Source organism: Clytia hemisphaerica, unplaced genomic scaffold, assembly GCF_902728285.1.
Source record: "Clytia hemisphaerica strain Z4C2 unplaced genomic scaffold, Clytia hemisphaerica genome assembly, whole genome shotgun sequence".
Taxonomy (NCBI): domain Eukaryota; kingdom Metazoa; phylum Cnidaria; class Hydrozoa; order Leptothecata; family Clytiidae; genus Clytia; species Clytia hemisphaerica.
Window position 1 is genome coordinate 66,393 of NW_027104229.1, and position 27,162 is coordinate 93,554.

At 36.6% G+C, this 27,162-nt stretch overlaps 1 protein-coding gene across 1 annotated transcript; it reads left to right on the forward strand.

Moving 5' to 3' along the window:
- Positions 1-19,192: 19,192 nt before the first annotated feature.
- On the forward strand, positions 19,193-25,046 carry LOC136815866 (uncharacterized). Its single transcript, XM_067072313.1, has 5 exons — positions 19,193-19,553; positions 19,796-19,948; positions 22,422-22,575; positions 22,859-23,476; positions 24,607-25,046. The coding sequence occupies exons 1-5, from the start codon at positions 19,521-19,523 to the stop codon at positions 24,894-24,896; spliced, it is 1,248 nt and encodes a 415-aa protein (XP_066928414.1). The 5' UTR covers positions 19,193-19,520; the 3' UTR covers positions 24,897-25,046.
- The last annotated feature ends 2,116 nt before the right edge of the window (positions 25,047-27,162 follow it).

A 27,162-nucleotide genomic window follows, 5' to 3' on the forward strand; every position in this document is an offset into this window, starting at 1 on the left:
TGGAAATTTCAGCAAATCCAGGAAATATTTTCCGAAAATTTAGATTTTTTTGTTTTAAGATTTTGAGGAAAATCAACTATAAGGGTATGAATCGGCCTCAGTATCAATAGCGACCGTAGTGCAAAAACAGAGCATCTAGCTACGGTGCTCAAGGTTGTGAGTTCAATCCCCAGATAGGTCATGTTAAAGACCTTTTACTTAGTACAAAATGGTACTTGATGCCTCTCTAATTGATGCTGGGCAATTCTCAAAAGAGACTGGTCAAGGTTAAGTGGAGCAATCCATGTAGAAGGAGTGGCACTCTCATCTACCTTTGTGTAGGTAGTTATCGAAAAAGAAGCTTCCAGCTGCGGTCGCAGGCTTACGTTCTTACGATATCCGTGGTCATTCCCTTCCTGGTGCTGTCTTACTCTAGAAAATGCTCCAACCCCACCTAGCTTTCCATTTTTCCGATTACTTACTAACCAGCTTTTAAGTACTTTATATTTAGCCCCTATCTTTACCGTCGTAGTTCTTTCACTTTGAAATACGTAATGTTACATGGATACACCAATCAATCCTACCCTGGAAAATTCGAGTTTACCAGGGCCGAATGACAAATACATCGACTTATTAATACATTACATCATTATACCCTGATAAACTCGAAACCAATCCGCTATGGATAGGTGTATTTAGGATAAGTACCACTGCAATGTCTTCTGACATTAAGTTACTTTTACAACAGCTGTTTGATTGCAAGTGATGTAGTGGGTAGGAAAAACACAGAGAAATTAAATAATTACGCGAAATCATTGCAATGGACAGGTAGGGTACCCAACAAGTGGCTTAAGCTTAGCCCCAAGATATATATCTAGCGATCAATGGTGGTTAAAAATTTCCAGTAATTTGAACATTCAAAACACATCATTGCAATAGATAGGTAAGAAGGCTCCAAAAAGTTAACCTGAGATCAGATTATCATTGTTTTCTGCACACCACGCTAAAGCTCTAAAGGGATGTGTGAAAACATAATCTGACGAATATGCAATCTCGAAATCGTAAGGACCGCGTTCGTCTAAAAGGACTGGGAATGACAACAAAGTTGCTTGCTTGTGTTTATGAATAGGGATCCGTATCAATTTTTGACTTTCCGGCACACAACAAGATCCTTGTTGTAGAATTTTCCACGAGAGGATTATTTTCCACAGATGCGTTAATTTTCAAGCGTCTTCAGAGGTTTACCGTGCGCGTAAGAAAATTATGAACAGCTGTTATCAGGTTACAAAAAGTGGTCTGAGTTCCCAGCAATGTATTTACGATGAATAAGCTTTAAAGGATAATTTTGTTACCTTTTTTCTTTCCAAAAATTATGGACACTCTTCGTTTCATGTTTGCTTGTATGTAGCGATATCCAAATCCAAACACAAATCCAAAATTATTTTTCTTATATACTATAATATGCTGAAACACGTTATCATCCACGAGTTATCTCATGGTAAAGTTTCTCTAAATAATATGACATCGTAAAGTTCACTCTCCACAAATAATTTAGCCATTTTTTCAAAACATTCACATTTTTCCTATCCGCTAAACAACTACTATGCGGCCATGATGTTTCGCACTATTTAATATCATAACATTTCAAAATTTCATTTTTAACGCATCATCACTGTTGATATGGGAAGGTTTTATCATGTATTTTAAAACAAATATCTGAGCACTTTGGAGGAGAGCTATATTGGATAAATAAAGTTTCGGTCAAGTCTGTTTAACTCGAACCTCGCTAACTCGGATGTCTCCTTAACTCGAATAAGTTTTCTCGTCCCTTCAATTAACAATGCCTTATAAAGTAATCTCTATAATTCTAAATTACCTTAACTCGATCAAATGTGCATAAACCATACTCCATAACTCGAAATTTATTTAACTCGAATAAATTTGTGTTCTCCGTTAACAGGTTCGAGTTATGAAGACTCCACCGTAGCACTCGTCAACTTGAGCCTCAGATACAAGCACTGAGAAAGGGTTGCACAGTCAAGGTATCATAAAATCTTAAATCTTTTAGCCTAATTTGCGTTTTGTTGCTAGGTCATTGCTTCCATTAGATGTTTGAAAATGTCCTTTTTTTAAAGTTAAAATAAAACTCCATCTTGTTGTTCTGTTCTTAGAAAGATAAGGATTTGTTTTACTATATTTTGGATGTCAATGTTTAATTTTCTCATTGACAAAATTTTCTTATCGCACACGCTAATCCCAGTTCCGTCAAAACTTCCAGATTTTCTATTTGATTGATGGCCATAACAAAAATTGATTTGATATTTAAGATGTCGTCTCTCAGATACCCACTCGGCTACTCTTGTCTCCCGAATAGACGTCCCCTCCGCTAATTGTTAAGAGACAAAAAAATCCATCCCCCCGCTCTTATTAAGACCCCCCCCCGCTAATTAAATTCGAATAATTCAATATTTTATTACAGTGTACACCTTAAACTTGGTAAAATTTTCCTTTTTGTCAGTGATAGTTCTTATTTTACGTGTTTATTTACATGAGTTTCTTTTTTGTTGTTGAAATTGATACCAGTTAGAAAAAAATTATGTCTTCAAATTACCCCCCCCCCCCCCCCCCCCCTCTTATTCCATCCCCCCGCTTATTAGAATTTAGAAAATTTTCCTACCCCCCTGCTTATTCGGACCCCCCCCCGTCTTCGGGAGACAAGAGTATGCAAAACGATATATGAGCGATTAAGCATGAGATCCAAACAGCGAGTGCAATCGTAGGATATGGTACAGTACTGCATTTGCAACATTTTGCGAGTTAAGATGACAGTGTAGTTTCCATACCTCGAACCTGCATGAGAAACACAAATTCGAGTATGGAGTATGGTTTATAAGGCATGCTAACTGAAAGGAAGAGACTTGTTCGAGTTGAGGAGAACTTCGAGTTATAGAGGTTTGAGTTAAATAAAGAGACTTTACTATAATCAGCAAAAGTGATAACTCTCTAAGATTTTCTGATAAACGTTGGCGAACAATTTGAAATTTCTGATGACGTTATCAAAGGGTTCAAGGATGATAAACAAACATATTTAAAACTAAAACCGCTGACTGAGAGATGAACAGGATTTTGCGGCTGGAAAATAAACGTCTTCGAACCCTGAGATGTCAAATATTTTCCAGGGCGATTCAATTCTTTACATTTATCTATCTTTTTGTAATATCTCTTCATTCCCACCGCCAATTAACTTAACTGTCCGCCGCTATATAGGTCGAATTTTTCAAAATCAACCCGCAACACTTCCTTTTTGCACTTGTTATAGCCTTATTACTTTCAGAAAATTAACAGTAGAACCATGTCATATTTTTCTATTTTAGATATGATACAGATAACTGTAGGAAACTGTAAGCTCTCAACACAGACATTCTAGAAGACATAATTTCGCACGTTCGCACATATAGTCATACTTCTTACCTACGTGTAGATCAATACAATATGCTAATCCTTTCTAGAGCTTTTGATTTGGTCTTTAAAGTATTATTAGTGGGGTTCAATCTTTGGATTTTATGGGTCCTCGTTATATGACTCATGCTTTCTGTTTTATGAGTGGTTTTACCGAGTTTATGTATGTGTGTTTTTCTGCGACGGGGACGGTAAGGTTCTAATTTGACTAGATCCTGGCCAACTGAGGATGACCGTAAATCAGCAGTTTTACTGTCCTCGATTTTGCGGGTCAAGACTGCGGGTTTTTCCAAATCGCTTCAGTCACTTTGCCGTCCTCAAAAGTACAAATACATAAACTCGCTTTTATGTCGGCTTTAGGGCTTCATGACAGTTGGTGTTTAGGAAATCGTCACTTTACAAAAGCGACTTCACAATGACCTCTGTCCATCTTATTACAACTATGTTTAAGGGTGACTTGGGAGCATTCACCACAAAAATCTATCAAGTGTGTCAGTTTTAAATTGACTGTTATCAAATTCATTTTGAATTTGCTTCTTATCTTTATTTCGTTTTAATAACGCCTTAAAATTATTTGCTAAATTATCTTTCTCCTGCCCTAAAAATGACCAGTTCTTTCGTTTTAAACTTACTAATGACTCTTACTGGCCTTGAATTTGAGACTCCGATACGTGGAAATTTTGTAACCTTTGGGTCACTAAAAATCTAGCAGAAAAAATTGAAAATTTTAAATAAAGCAACTACGTTCCCTGTGCATTATCCTTTTTTTGATGCTTACTGATAGCGTCAGATAATATTCTCTGGGATCCATTTATAACGTAAATAAAGCCGGGGATACACAGGGACGAGGTTGTAAATAAAATGGAAACACTATCAGATAGAAATAAGTGTTTTAAAAGCATAACTTACCTTGAGATTCCATCTGCATTGGAGTTTGAAAGATAATCTCGTAATTTGTAAATTACATAATTTTTACAAAAAACCTCCAATAATTTATCAAGTACTAATCTGAAATATTCCATAAACGAGTCTTCTTTTTTTATGTAATTATTTCTCTTTTGTCTTCAAAAAAAACCTTCTTCCATCCGCTCGCGAAAATATGACAAATATAGTAAAAAAAACTTTTACTAAATTAATTGGGTTTGAAAAAATTGTTTTTTAAAAAACTCCCTGTATATTTCAACTTTGACATCAACGAAAGTATTTATACATTTTATAAATGAACTTTATAAACGGGGTTATTGTGAAACAGGTAAACAAATCTAAAATATGGGTAAAAATTGAAATAACCGGACGAAATTCCATTTTCCCCTCAAAAAATATAATTGTTATCCCTTTTTGCCTTTGAAAATGGCGAATAAAGTCACTGCATGATTTACCAAAACAAGAATATTTTTCGAACATTCACAAAACATACTAGTATGTCGAAGCGGGTCAAATTCTAGATGATTTCGGACTTATTTGAGCTTTTTTTATTTTACACTTTCTTTTTCTTAAGCGCAACATTTATGAGCATTCTTATAAAGAGATGAGAGACTTGTCCTTGTAAGCTTTGACACTTAGAGCTAGCGTCCCGAGTCGGCACCTTGTATACACCGCTGTCTCACAGCCCCGGTGGAGCTTTTTTCCTCAGTGGGGATAAAAATTGCTATTGAAATCTCAATGGGGAAAGAAATTCTATTGTTCCAGGTTAAAAAATCTAGTGGGGATGGTTTTAAAGTGCAATTTTTAAACATGGAATTTCGAATTGGGACGAAATCAAAGTCAATTTCCCAGTGGGGCTGAAACTACAGAGTATTTTCCCGCCGGGGACGAAATTTTTGCCAAATTTTCCAGTGGAACTGGGGTCCTTGCATCCGTGACACAGGGGTGTTTGTATTGTAACGAGGGCCTCCTTTCCCTCACATGACACGGTCAACCATCTAGCTAAGTAGAGAAGAGATCACATGTGATGACGCGGCAATAAAAACTGTATTCGACGAATCAGATTACTAAAAAGCGATCACATGACGCCAAATAAAAGATATCCCCCTTAACCAGGCCACCCGACATATATCTTAAATAAAACACTAGATGTAGCATCTTCGTCCCTACCTGATGCAAAATAATGCACCAGCTTTGAAAGTAGACCATAGTTCGGTGCCGGCAATTTGATCGATCAAGACCATTTTCTCGCCTCCTCGCTTCACGCTAGCCCAGTTTTTTGTTTTGATTAATGAAATTACTGGTACCGAACTTTAGTCTTATTCTGTGATCTACTCAGCAGAGGCGATGCATTATTTTGCTTTAGCTACCGGGGCTAAGAGAATACAGAGTAGCTCTATCTAGTGTTTTATATAAGACATCTGTGGGTCAGCCTTTCTCAATATGAGCAAGTTTCCGAAGTAAAACCAACGAATATCAATTTCTCATGCTTACAAAAAATGATGATCTAGTCCTTCTTTCAAAGCGTTGGAGTATGTTATAATATTTTTTGTGACTCTTCTATAATTAATTATGAATCATCTATTCTTTACTATCCGCCATCTGTGGTTAGATTTAACAGCGTGAGGCTTGAATAGAACACAGTGTTCTCAAACTTCCATTATATTTTTCAAGCCTCCCTAGCATGGATGTATATTTTCAAGAAACAGAAGTTTTTCGTCAAAAAAATGTTTCTTTTTTATGTAATATTTTTTAGCTCACAAAAAATTATTTTGTGTTTTGTCCCCTCCTTCTTTTGTGAATCTTAAATATAAGTTGTCTCCGAAAATTTTGTGAAAATCTTGATAAAATTCAAGCAAAGTTTACATAATAATTTTAAATGATTATTTTATATATTTTTCTTGAAATAATAATTTTAAACGCCAAATCTCCATCAGCCTTTAACGGAAATTACCTCTTTGACTGAACTCCCAATCAACTTGGCAAGCTGGCAATTATTGTACTTTCAATTTATATGAACTCCTTAATTTTATTTTAAGTTACGTAATCTAACTAAGTTAATTGTAAATACGAATTTGACGAATTAAGACAAAAATCAAATCAATGATGGGATTTTGTCTGAATTTTATATTCTGCTCACCCGCCAAATCTAGTTTTTGCTAAAGTAATTTTTTGTAATCCATCTTTCTCGAAATAACGCAAAAGAAAGATTCTCTTTAACCACATAGAATAAACTAGGTTCGCCGACATTCTCAGGATTTATGATATTTGACAAAACAACCTTGTTTCAATGACCAGTTGATCTAACGAATTGCTAAATACCAATTAGAAACTTTCTATTTGGAAATTTCTAATTGTGTTTTATTTTTCTTTCTTATTTTTCTAATTTCTAAATGTTCAGCCCTCTCAAAAGGAGATATTTTCTCCAACAATTCCCGCTCAAAGGTCAGATAATTTTCCAACGATGGGATAAGATCGAGTTTTTTGATTTTAACTGACATTCATTCCAATGTTTTAAATATCATTCCCGCGCTTATGTTTGTTTTTAAGATTATTATCTCGATGCCCCGCTGGGTCGATTATGAATTGTACGTACAACAACTTCACCCTTTGAATGCCATGTTTGTGGTAACTCTTTTATGAATAGCGTCGTTCTGACGTTTTATTAAGGTCCATGTCACACTTATTCCTTAATTACTCATGATGTAATCACTTAAATTCATTTTTTCAAAAGCAGTTTGTTCTTAAATAGTCAAAGAAGCGAAAACATAAGGTTTTATCTTCAAATTCTGAAATTGATTTTTCGCTATGACCAGAGCCCTTAAATATCATTCCCGCGCTTATGTTTTCAAGATTATTATCTCGATGCCCCGCTGGGTCGATTATGAATTGTACGTACAACAACTTCACCCTTTGAATGCCATGTTTGTGGTAACTCTTTTATTGATCGCACGTTCTGCACTTTACTCTTTGAATGCCATGTTTGTGGTAACTCTTTTATTGATCGCACGTGCTGCACTTTACTCTTTGAATGCCATGTTTGTGGTAACTCTTTTATTGATCGCACGTGCTGCACTTTACCCTTTGAAAGATATGTTTGTGGTAACTCTTTTATTGATCGCACGTGCAGCACTTTACCCTTTGAATGATATGTTTGTGGTAACTCTTTTACGAATTGAAATTGTATTGGAGCTACTTTTGTAATGGGATGTTTGGTTTTGGATTTGTCGAACCGGTTGACTTGATATGGGAATAAGTCTACAGCAGTATAAAGCGTGCGTTGGAAATTTTAACTCTTGCAAATATCTTTTCGGGAGATTAAGTCTGTGTATTAATCTTACGTTTGGGGGGTTACCAAATCTTCTTCCCTATCGTTTCCATCTTTTCTGGTTACAATATTTTTATATACTTTTTCAGCTTAATCTACTTCTTTTAGCGGGAGACATCGAGTCCAACCCGGGGCCGAGAGAGAAAGATAACACCTTATCAATTTCTCATTGGAATCTAAACAGCGTTTGGGTTGATAAATTTTCAAAGATTGCTCAAATTACTGCCTTTCTGAGTGCTCATAAGTTTGACATCTTCTGTGTTGGTGAGTCGTTTCTTGATTCCTCTATCGAGAGCGATGATTCGAGGTTGAAGATAGAAAATTATGAGTTGCTCAGATGTGATCACCCATCTAACTCAAAAATAGGTGGTGTTTGTCTTTATTATAGAAGGGGTCTTTCTGTTGAGAGAAGGCCTGAGTTGTCTTCTCTTGACGAGTGCCTTGTTTGTGAGGTTAATTCTGGTTCGAAAAAACTTCTTCTTTGTCTTCTCTACCGAACTCCTAGTCAAAATGCAGAAGAATTTTCTGCATTTAAACAAAAATTGGAGGAAACTATCAGAAAAATTTATGATGTTTGTCCTACTTTAGCTATTTTCCTCGGTGACTTTAACGCAAGAAACTCAGTTTGGTGGACTGGTGACATTACAAATTCTCAAGGAGAGGACATTAGCGAGTTAGCTTCACAATATGGGTTACATCAACTAATTGATGAGCCGACTCATCTTCGTCCTGGGTGTTCTCCATCTTGCATTGATCTTATTTTTTCATCTTCGCGGACTCCTATTTTAGATTCCGGGGTTTTACCTTCACTCAATCCACGTTGCCACCACCAGATACCCTTCGTAAAACTAAACTTTCGAACTATCTTCCCTCCAGCTTATAAACGCAAGATTTGGGACTTTTCTCGTGCTGATGAGAGGGGAATCGTGCTTGCCCTGAATGCCATTGATTGGGAAACCTCCTTTCTGGGACTCAACGTAGAAGATCGTGTTGCCCTACTCTCTGAATATATACTTAATATTATTTCTAATTTTGTTCCAAATAAAACTATCACCATCAGAGACAAAGATGCGTTATGGATGACTCCTGAGATTAAGCAGATGCTTTTGGATAAGGCTAAGATATATCGTCGTTGGAGAAAATGGGGAAATCCTTTAGATGGTCAGACACTTGATGACATGGTTGACAGGTGCAGATTGGCCATCAAGACTGCCAAGGATAGTTATTTTTCTCGTCTTGGCAACTCTTTAAATGATCCAAACATAGGAAGTAAGAAATACTGGTCTACGCTGAAGCAGTTTCTGAACGTACGTAAAACCCCGAAAATTCCACCTATTCGAAATGAAAGAAACGTCCTTGTAAGTGATGTTTCTGAGAAGGCCGATATTTTTAACTCTTTTTTCTCAAACCAATGCTCACTTATCGATACTGGTAGTGTTTTGCCACCTGAACAATTTCTTACTAACTCTAGACTGGATAATCTTGTATTTGAAGAAGAAAAAATCGAGTCTATTATTAATTCTTTGAATGTTAACAAGGCCCATGGGTGGGATAATATTTCTACTCGTATGGTCAGAATCTGTGGTAAGTCTCTAGTAAAACCTTTGCTTAGCATATTCAATCTTTCTATCAACTCTGGCATCTTCCCATCACAGTGGAAGAAAGGTAAAGTGGTTCCTGTCTATAAAAAGGGAGACAGGAGCATAGCCAAAAACTACAGACCAGTGTCTCTTCTTCCTGTGTTTGGAAAAATATATGAAAAGTGTATTTACGATACACTTTACAGGTATTTTGAAAACAATAACTTATTTTCTCCTTGTCAGTCTGGTTTTCAGGAGGGGGATTCCTGCATTTCTCAGTTGTTATCCATAACGCATGATATTTATACAGGGTTTGACAAAGATCCTTCTCTAGATACCAGGGGGGTGTTTTTTAGATATTTCAAAGGCATTCGATCGGGTGTGGCACGATGGCTTACTCTTTAAACTCAAATCTTATGGGGTGACTGGACCGTTGTTTTCCTTAATTCGCAGCTTTCTTAACGATAGGCATCAGAGAGTTGTGTTAAATGGAAAAACATCTGAGTGGAAGCGAATCAATGCTGGGGTACCTCAAGGCTCGATTCTTGGTCCATTGTTCTTCTTAATTTATATTAATGATCTTCCAAAAAACCTTGAGTCAAAACCGAAGATCTTTGCTGACGATACCTCTTTATTCTCTCTTGTGATTGATCAACTCTTGAGCCTTGAAGTACTTAACAGAGATCTCTCCAGGATAACTGACTGGGCTCATCAATGGAAGATGTCTTTTAACCCTGACCCATCTAAGCAAGCCATTGAAGTCTATTTTACCTGTAGACTCACTCCTCCTAATGCTCCAGTAATCTCCTTTAATAATTCTAATATCGCGACCAGTGAGTACCAGAAACATCTTGGTCTAATCTTAGATTCAAAACTTTCTTTTGATCGCCATCTAGACGAGAAGATAAAAAAGGCCAATAAAGGAATTGGTCTTATTAACCGACTTCGCAAGCATGTGCCTAGGAGATCTCTACTAACCATTTATAAATCTTTCATTAGGCCTCATCTTGATTATGGTGATATCGTATATGACCGCCCGGGAAATGCTACCTTTGTGCAGAAGCTTGAATCTATTCAATATAATGCCTGTTTAGCTATAACAGGCTGTTTTCGTGGAACGTCTCAAGAAAAACTATATTCAGAACTTGGTCTTGAAAGTCTTGCTGACAGGCGCTTTGCTAGAAGAATGACATTCTTCTATGGAATTATTAACAATATAGCCCCTTCGTATTTACGTAACTACCTGCCAGTAAGACTTACAGCACCAGGTGGCCTTACAACAAGAAATCCTATTTATCCTCTTAATATACGAACTGAGCGTTTCCGTAACACTTTTTTTCCGTACTGCATATCTCAGTGGAATGTTCTGGGAGGTAATATACGAGATCTACCTTCAATTAAAACTTTCAAAAAAGCAATCTATGAATTTTTGAGACCCAAGCAATCTCATGTTTTTGATGTTCCTGACATTCAAGGAGTGATCTTTCTTAATCGACTTCGGGTCGGTTTCAGCCATCTCAACGAGCATAAATTTAGACATGGCTTCCGCGACACTTTAGACCCTTTCTGTGGTTGCCGAACTAACTCTGTTGAAAACACTCAGCACTTTCTTATGCACTGCTCTATATATTCCCATGCAAGACAATCTTCGTTCGACAAACTTCAGACCCTAGGCATTATTTTTCATCCGCCGCTTAACCCTCCTTTTTTCTGTCGGCTTTTATTATATGGGGATGAAAGTTTGACTTCAAATCTAAATAAATCTATTCTTTGTTCTGTTGTTGAATTTCTTAACGAAACTGGAAGGTTTAGCGGTGCTTTATTTTAGGCTTTTACCTAACAATTGTAGCTTCCTTCTCCAAGATTTTTTCTTTATTTACTTATTTATTTATTTTTTACATAGTCTAGTACCTTTGGCGATATAACGTTAGTTCCTAGCGGGGGGAGGGACTATATTTTATGTTTAAGTAATGTTTTGTAATATGTTCGTAGTGTACACGTGTTTTTATTTCAATAAAGAAAAAAAAAAAAAAAAAATGTACATGCAAAACTTTATCATTTGAGTGCTATGTTTGTGGTAGTTATTTTACCAAACTAGTAGTACAAAATAGCGAATATTTCTTTTGATAATAATGACAACGGAGGCGTAAATTCAAAGATTTCTGGTTTAAATTTCCGTTAGAAAAATGACGTATAGATTGATTACATATCATACAGTATAACTTGAGAACTTAAGTCTGGTCATCTAACAATAACTATTCTAAGGTTTTAATCAAGCATTTTAAAGTGATCTTATATGAAATACCAAGCTTTATTGGACCTACCACGGAGGTCCTTTAAATTAACCGATGTTTGTTCGTCCGTCCGTTCGTTAATCTGTTACCAGCTTTTCTCGGGATTGGCTCATTAGTTTTTTCTGATTTTTTTCACAGTGATGCAAAATGGTCATGCCCAAAAAGTGACGGAGCCAGATTTTCGAAAAAAGCCGGAAAAACCGGTTATTTGGCATTTCCTCGAGATTTCACCATTAGTTTTTTATCAAATATGCGTATTAGCAATGCCCAAAACATCGCTGAGTCCGATTCCGATTTTTGAGAAAAACTTTTTTCCGGCCGAAAATGCCGGAAATAACCAAGATATCAATACCCACCATCAAGCATGATTCAATCGTCCATAAAACTGATTTTTGCAACCGGAACTTTCTATTTCTTTTTTCCTTACTCCCCTCCCCCCGTCAATAGTCGATGATGAAATTAATGCGTTATGCATTTTTGCTAAACGCTATATTTTCTGACTGATTGTTTTTCATTTTTCCCCTCGCATTGCTATCTAACTGTCATCATCAGGTAGGTCCATTCAGCATCTAGCTTGTTATCCAATATATTTAATGAGTTTAATTAGCATGTCTAATAAATCACTGGGTGTATGTCTACTGTACCCTGTATGTTTTTCAATTTGAAAACTTCCTTGTAGCGTAGTGATAACAAGAGATTAAGAACAGCCCAGCGTGAGCCAAAATTTCCTGGCTCTTATAAAAAAACGTAGTGGTGTGGTAGTCATCGTTCTTGACTCCCGTCTTGAAGGCCCGATTCTGATTCCCAAAGTTGTACTACGGTTCACTTGGCAAGTGAGCACACTTTTTCCCGGGTCAACCAATACCATGTGAGGGGAATTGGGTACCACTACTTTGATACAAGAGTGTAGGTGTGTGGTGTCACTAATCCAGTTCTGCACCTGCGACGGACTACATGCTCTCCTGCGTGGTTCGAGTGTCATCGCTATGCATTATGGTATCTGTGTTTCAGCGCTAAGAGTTCCCACTTGAAAAAGGAGGAATTCCTAGTTTGCAAGGAGTAGGACCCATTTCCCAATCGGGGAGGGGGCTCATATCCATTATATCATATCATCATAAAAAAGCGTCTACTGACTGGCATTGTCAAATTGATATTTTATGATATATGAAGAATCTTAAATCCTTAAATTTTTGCAACTAAATCTTTGGCAACACTGCCTTGCCAACGCTTAATTAGAGCTGGATATTCTTATAAGTTATACGTTTATAAGTTTTGAAGTCGAATAAATTGGTTTAATCTATCTTAATTAAGGAAAACTAAAAAAAATGTTTATAGGGACATTAAAATATATATTACACAGAACTAATTTCGAAATTATAAATACATTTTTGAACTTCCGACATACTGTACGCTTCCCTTTATTTAAACGAGCAATTTAATTACCCCCCCTCCCCAGGTTTTGACAGAAATTTCATTTAGATTTTTTTCTATATTTCCGAAAATTGATTACCTTCTAATTACCTTCTAATTATTACGCGATGTTACTTATCATTATACAGGTTTTCTTATAATGAACATCCAAAATTTTTGAAGCCTTTGGATGTTCTTAACTTTTTGGATTTTAAGCTTAAAAATGTTCTTAACATCTTCTTATTTTCACCATTTTTTGAGCATTTTTGCCTATTTTCCTAAGAAATGGGTGTTTTAGAGTCTGCGAAGCCTTAAAATGTTCTTAACATGTTCTTAAGATTTTGGCTATCGAAGCCTGATGTTCTTATATAGTTTGTTCTTATAAAAAGAACGTGTAATGGCGAGTATACGGGTCAGAATTTTCAAACTTCCAAAGATATTAGTATTGCTTACATCCTGTGAAATATGATTCTTTCAAATTGATGCTGGATGGAAAGATCAGGTATGTGTATTGATTTTCAAGTCGAAAATGACTCAAGTGGAATCTTCTCTTTACCGTAACCAAGAAAAAGTTCATCCTTCTGATTTGTGCCGTATTTTGAATAATGGATTGAATCTGGTGTGAAACATGTAAATGATTAAGACAAAATTTGATAAGTTCTTATAAAATTGTAAATAAGTGTGCATCAGAATTTGCGGAAATGAGTTACCATTTTTAATGGACTTTCTTGTTTACATCTTTACAAAGATTTGGAGGACGTGGGAGACTCATTAAAAACTAATTTCAAATGTTTATTTTCGACGTAAATCAATCATGGAAAAGTTTATATGATCAATTATCCTTTATCCTTGAGAAGATCTAGAACAATTTCTTTTTGTTTATTTGTTTGTCTCACGAATCTTTGAACACCTACCTGGCTATCACAGCACGACTTTGTTTCAACGTTCACATAACGTTAGATTAACGTTGGGTGCCTATCGGGTGTCTCGTTCGCCCGGATGAACCTAATAAAGACAGTATATTACGTAAGATCAATGATAAATTTTGATTTATATAATTAGTTTGAAGAATTCGAAACTTTTTTCTTGACTGGCCAAAATATTAAGAGCAAGTTAAGAACATTTTAAGACCTTGCAGACCCTAAACCTATTTTCATAGGAAAATCACACAAAATATTTACAATACAGTGGAACCTCTAATTAGCGGACACCATCGGGGAAAGGGGTTAGTGTCCGCTAATTAGAAGTGTCCGCCTTTTAGAAACTTTTGATCTCGGAGCTCCAATTTTGAAATTAGGCCATCCCAGGGTGTCGAAAATACAAAATTGGGGTCTAAAGTACTTATCTGCAGACACTAGGCCATAGAAGAACAAGAGAAAGGTTATTAAAACGCAACAATTTAGTTTTTAACAAATAAAAGAAAATCAGTGATTTATGATTTCTTTGGCCCACCTATATTCGTTGAATGGGTCAAGGGAAAACTGGAAATTTGTAGAAGTAATTTGAATAATAAGACTAATAAGTGCTTGAAATAAAAATATCTAAAAATTTTTTTTCGATTTTGGACGTCTGTGACCCCCCGTTCGATATTCAATGTCCGCTAATTGGAGAGCTAAAATAGGGGTTTTGGCCATTTCGTGCGAAAAAATTTGTCCGCTAATCAGAGGGTCCGCTAATTGAGTGTCCGCCTTTTAGAAACTTTTTTATGAGGATTCGACTAGGAAACGGCCGGGGAAAATGAAATTGTCCGCTAATCAGAGGTGTCCGCCTTTTAGAGTGTCCGTTAATTAGAGGTTTTACTGTATTACATGATACGAACATTTTTAGGCTTAAAACTCAAAGAGTTGAACATCCGAAGAGTTCAAAGATTTCAGATGTTCTTAAAAAAACATCTGGAAGAGCTAGATTACGGAATTTTGTCAGACCGCGGTTTGAAAATTTTACAGTGGGATACCTTAATAACACGCCCTTTTTTTTATGATTAGAGGGTCTTACCGAAATATTTTCAGGCTTATGGGTAAGGGCAGTTGAACCCGACTAGGGGTGCAGCACATCATATACCGATCATCATTTCCTTTCTGATGGGGAATCGGCCTGCTCACTAAGGGCTTTAGCGTGGCCGTTCCCAGATAACATTATTTATGACGCGAAATATGGATATAGGGGTTATTTAGTCTATCATGGACTATTTTAGCTGGTCTTGCACTAAATTATTTCTAGTTCTGAGCTGCACTCTTGAATAACGCTCGTATTATACTTAAACTATGTGTGAGGAATGTTTCGGTTATTTATTCAAATTTTCCGTTTTCCTTTTAGATAAACACACGCCCCCTATTGAGGAGAACAACTTTTGGACGCGCAGAGTTTCCGAATGACCAAGCCAAGTGAGTTGAATGGATTCCACTATTTGAATCTTGAATAACATTCCAAGATGTCGGTTATGCCTAGAATTATTCTGGAATTAAATTCCTGTTGAAAAACTACACTCACTCTGCACTGGGAAAAACATTTTGGTTTGATGTTTGATATAATACACGATTAGATTTTTAGTTTAACTTTTATTTGGCAACCACTTATGATCTTTTCCTCGGACATAAAAAACTAAGACCCTACCCGTTTTCTCAAATGAGAAGAGAAGCTAACCCTCCGATATTATCGGACCGGGCCCTATCCCGGGATAGTTTCCTACCCCTAGATAGGGAAAACACAGCGCTTACCAGACATTGTACTCTGTGCTCGCGACACATCAGAGCCGTGCTGTATCGATGATGATACTCGAACAGTACGGGAGAACCTTGCGTTCTCGCAGGTACTGAACATATGAGTACCATCACACCCCATTCAATGTCCAGCATATCTCCCCATACTCTTGTATCAGAGTGATGGTACCCAATTCCCCTCACATGGTATGGGTTAACCCGGGTCAAGGTACATTCACTTGCCAAGTGAATCGCAGCACCGAGTGGGAATCGAACTCTGACCTCCAGCACGGAAGTCAAGAACGATGACCACTACACTACTGCGCTTGAGTTTGAATTAACATTAATAAGTCTGAATTAACATTGATATGTTTTGATTTTTAGGATGGCTGACTGCAGTTATGCTGTATACTTACAAATGGGGCTTCATGGTCAAATTTGATGTTTTTCAGGTATTTAATTCAATTTTACTATACCTTGAAAGGTTTTTCTGCTTTCTTCTTTTTCTGCTTAGAGATGTGCCATTACAATACAGACGACTTTTAAAATTTAGACGGGTCTAACCCTGGGGTTTTATTTAGGCCCGACTAACGGCAAATTTTGCCCGTTAAAAGCACGAAAATTTACAATTTTCCAGTCTCAAAATTCAATTTTCCTCTTCAAGTACATCTACACGGGGCTTGCTAAGAATTCATCTGTGTAGAAACTGGAATTCGGTGGGGGTGATTTTTTATTCGCTAGCCTATCAAAAACGAAGCAAAAGCCCTGGCCTAGCCAATATCTTTCCGATAGTATATGCGTTTCACATCTGCCTGAGGCACAATGTTTTTGTGTTTCCATAAAACAATGGTGTAAAAACCATAAGTCATCATAATAACATCAGAACGAAAATGCGGGGGCTAGGGTTCTTCTGAGTCATTGTGAGCGATAGGGTAGGGTTGGTTGTATTGTTTATAAAGGTTTACGGTAATTAGAAACGGGGTTTTGTAACCCACATTGTTTTAAAGACCTCGTAAAATGAGGTCACAGGAAATCGCAACAAGTTTCACAAATAGAATCGTAATCAACGCAAATTTATTTTATGTCATTTTTTTATAGCTTTTGTTATTTTTGAAACTAATTCGGTTTCATCATTTATTAACATTGAAACCCTTTAATGATTTAATTGGCCTCATTAAAACATTTGAATTTGATTACCAGCTTGGTAACAGCCCGTATCAACGTTTGCGGTTTTGGTTTTATACATATGGCTGAGAATATAGTTTGGTATAAGCACAAGATAAACGATAGAAAAAAATTAATATGGGTGTCTAAAAAAATTAATATATGTGTCTATCTCTCAAAATGAAAAGTAATATATATTTTTGACGCTATATCAGGCTATATCTATTTTTAAAAAGATTTAAACCAAATTTTTAAAATTGGTGGTGAAAGAGAATGATAGGTTAGATAGGTTCTTGGGAAGTGCGGCGATTCGTGTAAAAGTTAACTTCCAATAATTCAAACAATTTTTTTGACGTCTCCGGCGAGAATAGTAAGTTACCGTCACACTCAAACTCTCCATTACTGAAGCTTTGACGTTCCAGCGAGAGCTTGTGATAGTAAGTCATAACTTTAACTACCTTAAAAACTTATTCTGATACCTAAAAACAACAACTTTTGTTTCACTTTCAAGGTGGAAATTTTCAATGTATTGAAAAATTTGATAATTGCAGTTTTTCAGCGATATTTCGACCGTTCGATTTTTCTCTTATTGTTTATTGTCAAAGCTTGATAGCATAATAACCTTACATTATAACCTTAGGTTATAAATGTAGATAACAGAGCCACTACATTTAGTGTAGATAACAGAGCCACTACATTTAGGCCCCCCATGTGTGAATGGGATTTTTCACTTGCGTGGATGCGTGAAAAAAAACTTTGCGTGAACAAAAATTGCGTGATTCGCGAAAAAACATTGTGTGAATGCGTGAATTTGGGAAAAGAATTTGCGTGATTGCGTGAATTAAAGGCCCGCTGGGAGCTTACGAAGTTACGTATATGTGCACGAAAATACCCGTATCAGGTCATTAAAATCTTACCGGAGATGAGAGTCAACTTGGAAGGTGCTTTATTTGATAGAGAATGCTGACAGTTTATCCCTCCCACAATCACTATAAGAATATGCTGTACCGTTAATTCACTTCTCTAATATTCTTATAATTTAAGCTAATCAACCAATCAATCAAATAAATGATGATGTTATCATCAAAACATAGTATCATTCATTAAAAGCTTTTGTCTTTCTCCATACTGTTAGCGAGCAGTTCTTCCTGATTACGCGACCAGAAAACAATACTTATTGCATAACGACTCAATTCCTTGATATAAATATCATGAAAATCATTTTTCTTCATTATTATTTTTGTTTGTTTGTTTTGGTTGAGTCAAATTATTGTACAATGCAGTAACGCTTCTGCGTGGTTATGGTGGTAAGAATTGACACAGGAAAAATACTTTAGACATTCTCATGTGAAATCGCATTACTGCACTAATTTGTAGATTGAAATTTAGCATACTTGCCGGTGCAAAACGTGTAAGGTTAATTTCACGTCCATATGTAACGTTAGTTGAACGTTGATAAACGTGCCAGCTGGCGCTTCATTTTCGAAGAAACATTTTTGAGCCCATCCATTTTAAAACTTACGTTGGCAAATCTTTTGGAGTTTTATTATTGTCGCATTTTCGTATTATTTTTCTGAAAATTTTTAAGTTTTCCTAGCTGGCAATCAGCGTTTTTCATCGTCCATTCAGCGGTCATATAACCTCTATATACCGTTCGTTAGACAGTAACACTCTGGTATGTGATGTAAAGCACGGACGTGAAATTTTTTCACTCAAATTTCCCAAAGAAAGAACGCCTCAAAGAAGAAACATCTTTTTCATTCAATAGATAATAACAAAAAAAGAATACCGCTGGCGGTTTATTGATCTTCATTTTGTGTCAGAACACTTACTACAAGGATTTCTACGACAAGAAACATACTGTAAATAACATAAAATCCATTTGTTGATATCACATTAACATTATGAAGCTGGTACTTTTGAACCAAATCTGTTTCTTGGCTGCAATATCGGCCGTTTTTGGGGCGCGAAGTTTGTACAAGAACTTAGAAGGGAATTATGGTGATATCATTCTGGACAGTGACACAATGAAAGATAAAAACATTGAAAATGGAAATTCATATTTTCATCGTGCCAAGGCATGGATGCCTGATTTCAAATTTTTTGGAAAATCTGATGCTCTAATAAATGTAAGCAAGCTGTTAAATTATTTCCGTTTAAATTATCTCGATCTCGCAATTGTAAGCGGGAGAAAGACCATACTTTTTCTAGCAAACCAGATACAAAGATGAAAATATGCTCTTTTTGGCATACAAAATTATATTTAGCCTTTGTGTTATACTATATATAGACCCAGTTCTCAAATAAAATTTTATAACCTCAATGAAATGATGACCACAAGCTTTTTACCATTGTATTTCCACTATATCTCTAGGTCCATTATAATGGGTTTGTGACATTCAGTTTAACAACAGTCCGTGCTATCAACACACTCCGTTGTCAACAGCGACCAAGTAACACCGAAGATTTACTCCCTGTTTACTGGGCCAGCTATGATTTCGGAACAGTCTTTCAATTCAAACACAGTAAAGGGAGACCGAACCTCTCATCAAAACAAATCAGATCACTTGCAAGAGACCTGGATCAGACTTTTGGAGATAGAACAAACGGTTTACCTATTACACATCGAGATCACATCACAGCTGATCAGATTCAAGAGGTCTTGGTGTTCACGTGGTATGATATGTACGCCAGGATCAATACCCGAACGTTACAGGTACGGTATATTACCAGGTTTTTATACCATTGGTTCACTGATTTGTTCGTTTCTCCTTTGGTTGTCATGACTCATAATTATTGATTCAGGTATTCTTTTAAATGAGCTTTGAAAGAAGAACTTGAATCTACTCCTCGCGTAGTTTTCTCAAATATGCTAGCATTGCGATAATCCGAGAAATCCGATCCGATTAATTTAATTTTATTATTGAATTTTTTATTTTTGTTTACTTCCATTCACAGAGGAAACGCCACCGCTTTCAGTTGCTGATCGTCAAAGTGCAAAACGAGCGAGGAACATATTTTTACGTCCAAGTGTACTACGCGCAGTTAGATTCAAACGGAAATTGGGATCCCGCCGTCACTTTCAAAGATCAACAGTGTAAACAAGCTCAGGTAAGTCCCTAACCTTTAATGTACGTTAAAACAACGTTGTATGAACTTTGAAACAACAAAGTGGGTCAGGTGAGTGGCATTAGTGCCATCGGAAAGTTGGGTTCTAATTTTACATGGTTGAATAATGTCAAAAATGGTCTTATCAACTAAGATTATTATAACGTTGAAATATTAGTCTCTGGTTTTAGAACCTTAGACATCTTGCCCAACCCCGGACCCCACTTTGCCCCTTGAAAGATCGAAATTTGGTCAAATCATTTAACACAATTTTCCTTTTTTCCTCCTTTTTGGTCCCGTGAGGGTCCGTCTGTCCGTCAGCTCGCAACCCCAGTGCCCGCCTCGGTACGAGGTTAAAGCTCAAAATCATTACGATATAATTATTTGTTTGTTGTTTATGTGGTTTCATTATTGGTTCGTGACTTCTCGAAAATCGAGACAAATAAAGTTCGTAAACGGTAGCTATGGGATAGCCAAACTGTGTCATAAAAATGTCGTCAATAATCGAAACTACGTTTCAATTTAATTAACACAATTCTATTATGTCATGATTTTCGCATTGTTACATGCTCAGATAAACAGGGATTATTGATTGAAAGTTTCGAATTTGATTCCAATTGGTTTCTCATTAGCTCGTTGATGCATTTTTGGCATGAAATCCTCTTGTTATACCGGGTGCGCCACAAAAAGTTTCTCTCTTTAAAACTAATTTTCCCGAAATCTAAAAATTTTAAAAGAACCATTCCTATTCAATTGGAAAGAAGATATATAAACTTAACTTTTGATGGGTCATTTATTAAATTCGGTTCATTAGATCGAAAGTTATATGCTCTATTGAATAAAAAAGTTACTTTCTGAAAGTGCTCAAAAACGATTAAAATCGACCTATCGTTGTTTGATGACACAGACTACGTGGAAGTTAGCATTCACTTGATATTATCAGTTTCCAGGAACTGTTTGGTCCCTCTTGTCCCCATAAGGCTTTAACTTTTTGCTGTAATGATTGAGCCAGACAACCCAGCGGGTGTACAACGTTAATCAAACGTCCATAAAACGTTAGTAGTTAGATGAAACAACGATGTGTGCCAGTTGATATACACTATCGCTAGCGTTTAAACTAAATAAGGCATTATTCAACAAAAACTACAAGCAGATGTCTTCTAAAAAGAGAAGAATCGCGTTTACGTTTACCTTTTCAAACAATATTCTAATTTTCTTGTTTCCTAACCGACCTACCTGTACGTAGATAGATTGGATCCTGTTGAACATTAGACTTACATTTCTTTCGGACTGTTTTGTTTGAGCGGGGATTACCGGTTGGAAACGAGCTGATATCTCTATTTTTTGAAAAGGAAAAATTAGTGGCAATGAAATATACCTAGAATGTATTTAAATCGTTTGGAGAAATGTACTCACACTCACGAACTTTAATATTCGAGAAAAAATCGTTTGCTTGAAGCTTGAATTTTCTCAACAAAAAAAAAGGAATTGGAAATCGAAGTTTCCAAAATGTAATACGCTGTCATTGGGTTAAGAAAAGCCACCATACCACGACCACATCAGGGTTTTGAGTCTTTCTCTTATGTGACCGATACTATCCCAGCTGGCACACAACGTTATTTCAACGTCCATACAACGTTCACAACGCCCATATAACGTTAGAAGAACGTTAAAACAACGTTGTGTGCCAGCTGGGATTGTAATGGCTGCATTTTCGGACGTGTCATTATTGATTTATGATATTATATCGCAAGATACACATTTAAAACGCGTGCCGGGTCATCAACGCGACCAACCGGAGATACATCAAACTTTCATTAGGCTATCCGTTTCCAGATTTTCAGATTTAGATCTTTTTTAGCATAACATGCCAAATTTTATTGCTTGCCAATCACAAAAGTTGCTGAGGAAAATACGTTTGACTGAATAAAGAAATGAGAGGATAGCGTCGTTCGTTTTCTGATCTATTCGAAGTCGGGAAACTAGTTTTGTAAATAACGCCCCTTTATGTTGATTAAGGGAATTTTTCTGACCAGCTAAAAATATATCTATGTTTTTGATAGAATTGAAATTAGCTAAAGGTCAAATAGAGATTATATTTGAGTGGAGGTCAAACATTCGCTGAATTCATACTATATCATATTTAAAACCTTGGGTCTACCATCCAATGCAAGAGTGTTATGATGTAATGATGTAATTTTTAATGTTAGGGTGAAGACACTCGACTTTAAGGGTCTTTTTGTGGGGTAGGGGGTGTTATTAGAGAAAGATCCAATATTTTGACAGAATGTATGCTTAAAATTTGCGGTAGTAAAGGTTAGAAATTTGAAAATCAATTTTTTGTGGAAAAAATACGTATGTTTCAAGAAAAAGTGCCCGTAAATTTGTATGGACACATCTTCTCCCACTAAATTAGCTTATAAATTCAAGTGCGATATTCAGTATGCTCTCAACAATTTTTCATTTTTATCGATAGTTTGGAGTTGGCGTTGAAACGTTTGCCAGATTCAATTTCAATGGAGTGTACAACCCTGGCTTTCCATTACCAGCCATCGCAGAATGTGTTACTAATGAATATCCTTACACTGATCTTGGTAGTTGGGTCTTTGATGTTTCTGACAAGAAAGTCAGTAAGTAACGTTTATATATTTCAGATTCCCAGGAGAAAGTTTAATTTCACTGGTTAATTATTAGATCTGTCTTTGAATAAATGTTTTGTGGTTTTTCTGAGGAAATACATGATCTGACTTTGAATTGGGTCGTGGAACGTAGCTTTTCCAACGACTTTCTATTCTGCATTTTTTGTCTTAGCCTTTTAGAATAACAAGTCTGTATAACCACATTCTAAGATCCCCAACGTTTTAGGTTATTCTGTTTCTTTAAAAACTTATGTCACTATTTTTCTCTTTCCAGCAAACCAACCTGTTCCACCGAGCGGTCGATGTGATTCCAAATTCGGTAGTTTAGATCCTAAATGTTACTTGAAAGGATTCGCCGAGAAAAAACGAGAAGGAATGAAAGGAGTCGTCGGCCCAACCGATCCACCTAAACCAACAACAATGACAACGACAACGACAATTCCACCGACGAAGCCAACAAAAACAACATCGACGACAACCACAACCGTACCGACAAAACCTACCGAAACTTCTACAACAACAAAAACAACAACAACCATTGCACCGACGACAACTACTGCATCGACAACAACGACTGCATCGACAACGACAACAACGACAACGACAACGGCGACGACTTCTACAACTTCGGGACCGACAACAAAAACCACTCCAATGGTCATTACTACGGATCCGATTGTTGACGAAAAGGTCCGACGACTAGCAAACAAATTCTGTAAAAACAGAGACGCAGGATTATATCAACTGCCAGTCATATGTGATGTTTTCGTCTCCTGTTCACTTGGAAGTGAGGCTGAACCCATGGTGTGCCCTGAAGGAACTAATTTCAACCCTGAATTCAAGACTTGTGACCACTCTGATAATTTTGAATGCTTCTACGATAATGTGACTTGTAAGTTGTTTTTCCGAACTTTTTTCTGTCTTTCGCGATTGTTTGATTTCGCCCAAATAGTATCTAATTCTGAGTTTTTTGTTTTCTGAAAAGGGGTTAAATAGGAATGGGTATCAGGGTAATCATCAGGACCAATTGAAAACTCGTTGGAAAGGTATTTTTGAGTATGTTATGTCAAACTCCTTGTATTTCCTCGCACTTTCAGATCACATATTTCAAAATTCGTCTTTGAAAATAATTAAAAGTAGTTAAACTAAAATATTTAGTAGTTCAAATTTTGAAATAATTGAAATTGTCTAAAACATTGGATTTCGTCCAAGCAAACACACAAGGAAGAAGACATAAAGCTATGAGCTAATGAGTCAATTAATGATTTCTCATTGAATCTAAGGGGAATTTTAATGAGAATTCTATTACTTCCTAAATTGTCTTTCCTATTTGAGTTCGTAATCATTTCTTTTCGTCGATAATTAGTCCGTCCGGGTCGATGCTTTACAATATATTGTGGAAGATTGCCACAACGAAAGCGCAGCAATACACCCCCCCCGCATTAAATGTTAAAAAATTGATTTTTGTGGCAAAATATGGGTGTTTCTATACAAAAGATATTCAAAAATAACACAAATAAGGTTGAATTAGGAAAAATTGAATTCTAAGTTCTATGTTGGACTCCTCTTTTTATAGACTATGTTATAAGACGAATCACTATCTAAGAAAAAGCCCAAAGCCGAAGAAAATTCGCAAATAGGTTTTTTTGCCGAAAAGAGTTTACAGTCGGAGAGTTGCCGTTTCTTCGAAACTCTCCCGCCGATTTTTTCCCGTATACCACCCATAACGCTATACCGCCATATTTTCCCGCCTTTACTATTACTGTAACGGACGATAACATCGTCTACTCTTTTTAATGATGTAGAATGCTGACAAACTAGATCACGCAAAAAAATTCCTCGAAAATCTTCCTCACGCGTTGCCGAAAGGGGAAAAATGTTATCTTTCTTTTGTTTACAAATGCTGTGTAAGCAAATGGTAGGAGATAAATGATGTCCTTTAAGGAAAAGATTCTTCCATATTAAATAAAGTATTAGCTGATCAGAGAGTAAACTATATATCCTGTCTTTTTTCTTTTGCAGTGACCGAACTAACCAACGTAACAGCGCCACCACCTAAACATGACAACCTGTGTCATTTCCTTGGTTTCGGAGAATACGCAGACCCGAATTCATGTGATAAATACTACGCTTGTACTAACTCACGTTCCATATTAATGCCTTGTCCAGCTGGTCTGCATTATAAACCTTTAAACGAAACGTCTGGTATATGTGATTGGAAACGTAATGTTCAATGTACGGGAGAAGGGCGTAGACCACCCACTTCAGCGCCCACAACTACGTATCATCCACGGAATCTAGGTCATCGATAAATTTGAATAATTTACTGACCAAAAATACGAGATAATTACTGTGTATAACACGTATGAAAAACCACTCGCTCGCTTCAAAAGCTCATTGGTTTGAAAATTCAACGAAACTAGAAAATCTTCTAATATAAATAAGATATATATTTATGATTCTTCGAATATTTTATCTTAATGATAGTTTAGCACAATGAAAAATCAAGGGGAAATGACACTCCTATGACACCGCTAAAATTCGTTATCAAACAAGTTATCAAACTTTAATATTTTTGAATTAGCAAACTTTACAGGGAAATTTAACGACTTTGGGCAAAGCAAATTGTCCATGTTTGGGTTTTCTGGTAAAATTTTCTCAAAAGCTGACAAATAAAAAATTAGCTTAGACAGCATTGGAAAGGTTCCATTAAAATTATAATTATTTAGGGCTGGTGCAGCTAATTAAGAATTTCAAAATATTCTATGGATATTTGTTTTATATTTTTTATGTTATTTATGTTATTTTAAAGAAAAAAAAAGAAAACTTTTCATTATACTTCTAATTTCGACACCCAATTGTCTTCAGTTGGCGTGTTACATGAAGAGTTATTCTTCAGTCCTCGTGATGCGGCCTAGCCTGTACTACCCCGCCCACGGGCGTTTTTCATATTTTGAAAAAACTAACCGAAATTATGTTTATGTTTCTTTTCTTTAAAGTTGATGCAAAGTAGTACAATGTGTACTTAGCTCGAAGCTAATCAATATCAACTATTAATTACAAATCTATCTAGAAGGTTGATACAAAATCAACTGGATTCACAAACTTGCTAAGCGGGGTGACAATGTCGTTCTTCGTTTCCGGTCGCCGTATCATTACGAGTCGAAGGACTGTCCTGGGACTTCCCTTCATTCGCCAGATGAAATCTTTGTTTTCTTCGCTCATCTCTTCGCATTTTGTTTCTTTGCGATTTCATACTTTTCTTAGTCTACACAATAGACAGCTCCATGCGTTTCGGCCTTACTCTTAGTAGGAGTTTTACGCTCGAAACGAAGGAAGATATGACGTAGCCTATACTTTTCTCTGATCTTCATTCGTTCCGTCCTTGTAAGATGCATTGATCTTTATCCTGTGTAGATGACTCATAACTCGTTCCCTATGTTTTTGATCAAAGAAAGTGACTTTCAATGGTCGGTTCTTGTCACTGCTTTTCTTTCCAATACGTTCATGCGCTGTTTTGAAATTTTGAAGATATGTTTTTCATCGGCTCCAAAGATGTTCGTAAACTGTTTGATAACTTCTTTGGTATCGCACGCACTCATTTCGTCGTCAGTTTCGTCCTCGCCTTCAAAGAGTGGAGTAAATGTGGATGTGGATGTAAAATGATATTGTTTCCCCTGGATCAAATGTGCATTTCTTCACGCTGTTTTTCTTGTTGTTGTTCTTTGACAATAGATTTTATATCTATTTGTTTTATCTTCGCGATATTCGCGTTAGTTTGTTTAGCTTCTTCTGATTTTGTTGTAAACTCTTCTTTGATAATTTCTCGCGTTCTGGTTTCCATATATTCCATCTTCTTAGTTAAAAATGACTCTAAGTCGTTCTTAATGATGTCTCTTGCATTTGTTTTAATACTAAGGTCTTGCCGAAGTTTTTGGACGGTTGTTTCTTTTTCTTTCAATTCCTTATATTTGTACAGGCTAGATGCGGCCGTGTAGGATATTTTTTTTTCAACATTAAAGGGACATAAAAGTACTGATGAAATTTGTAAAAAATCGTATGCAGCGGGATACAAAATCAAAACAAATATCACATGTCAAATATGGCTGATTTTGATTGTTTCAATTGTTTTACAAGTTTGTTTTTGACACGTGATTTTAATTGTTCTCTTTAATGACACATGGTTTGCGGAAGAGTCTGTTAAATGACGCGCCTTACGCGCCCACGCGCCCACGCGCCTTACGCGCCCACGCGCCTTACGCGCCCACGCGCCTTACGCGCCCACGCGCCTTACGCGCCCACGCGCCCACGCGCCTTACGCGCCCACGCGCCTTACGCGCCCACGCGCCTTACGCGCCCACGCGCCTTACGCACCCACGCGCCTTACGCGTCCACGCGCCTTACGCGCCCACGCGCCCTACGCGTCCTACGCGCCTGACTTTCGACGCGCCTTTAAGTTTTGACGCACCTTCTTAGAGGATTTTTCATATGCATATGTGAGTTACGAGTTGCAAGTTACAAGTTGCGAGTTACGAGTTACGAGTTGCATTTAGAACCACGAGTTACGAGTTACTTTTC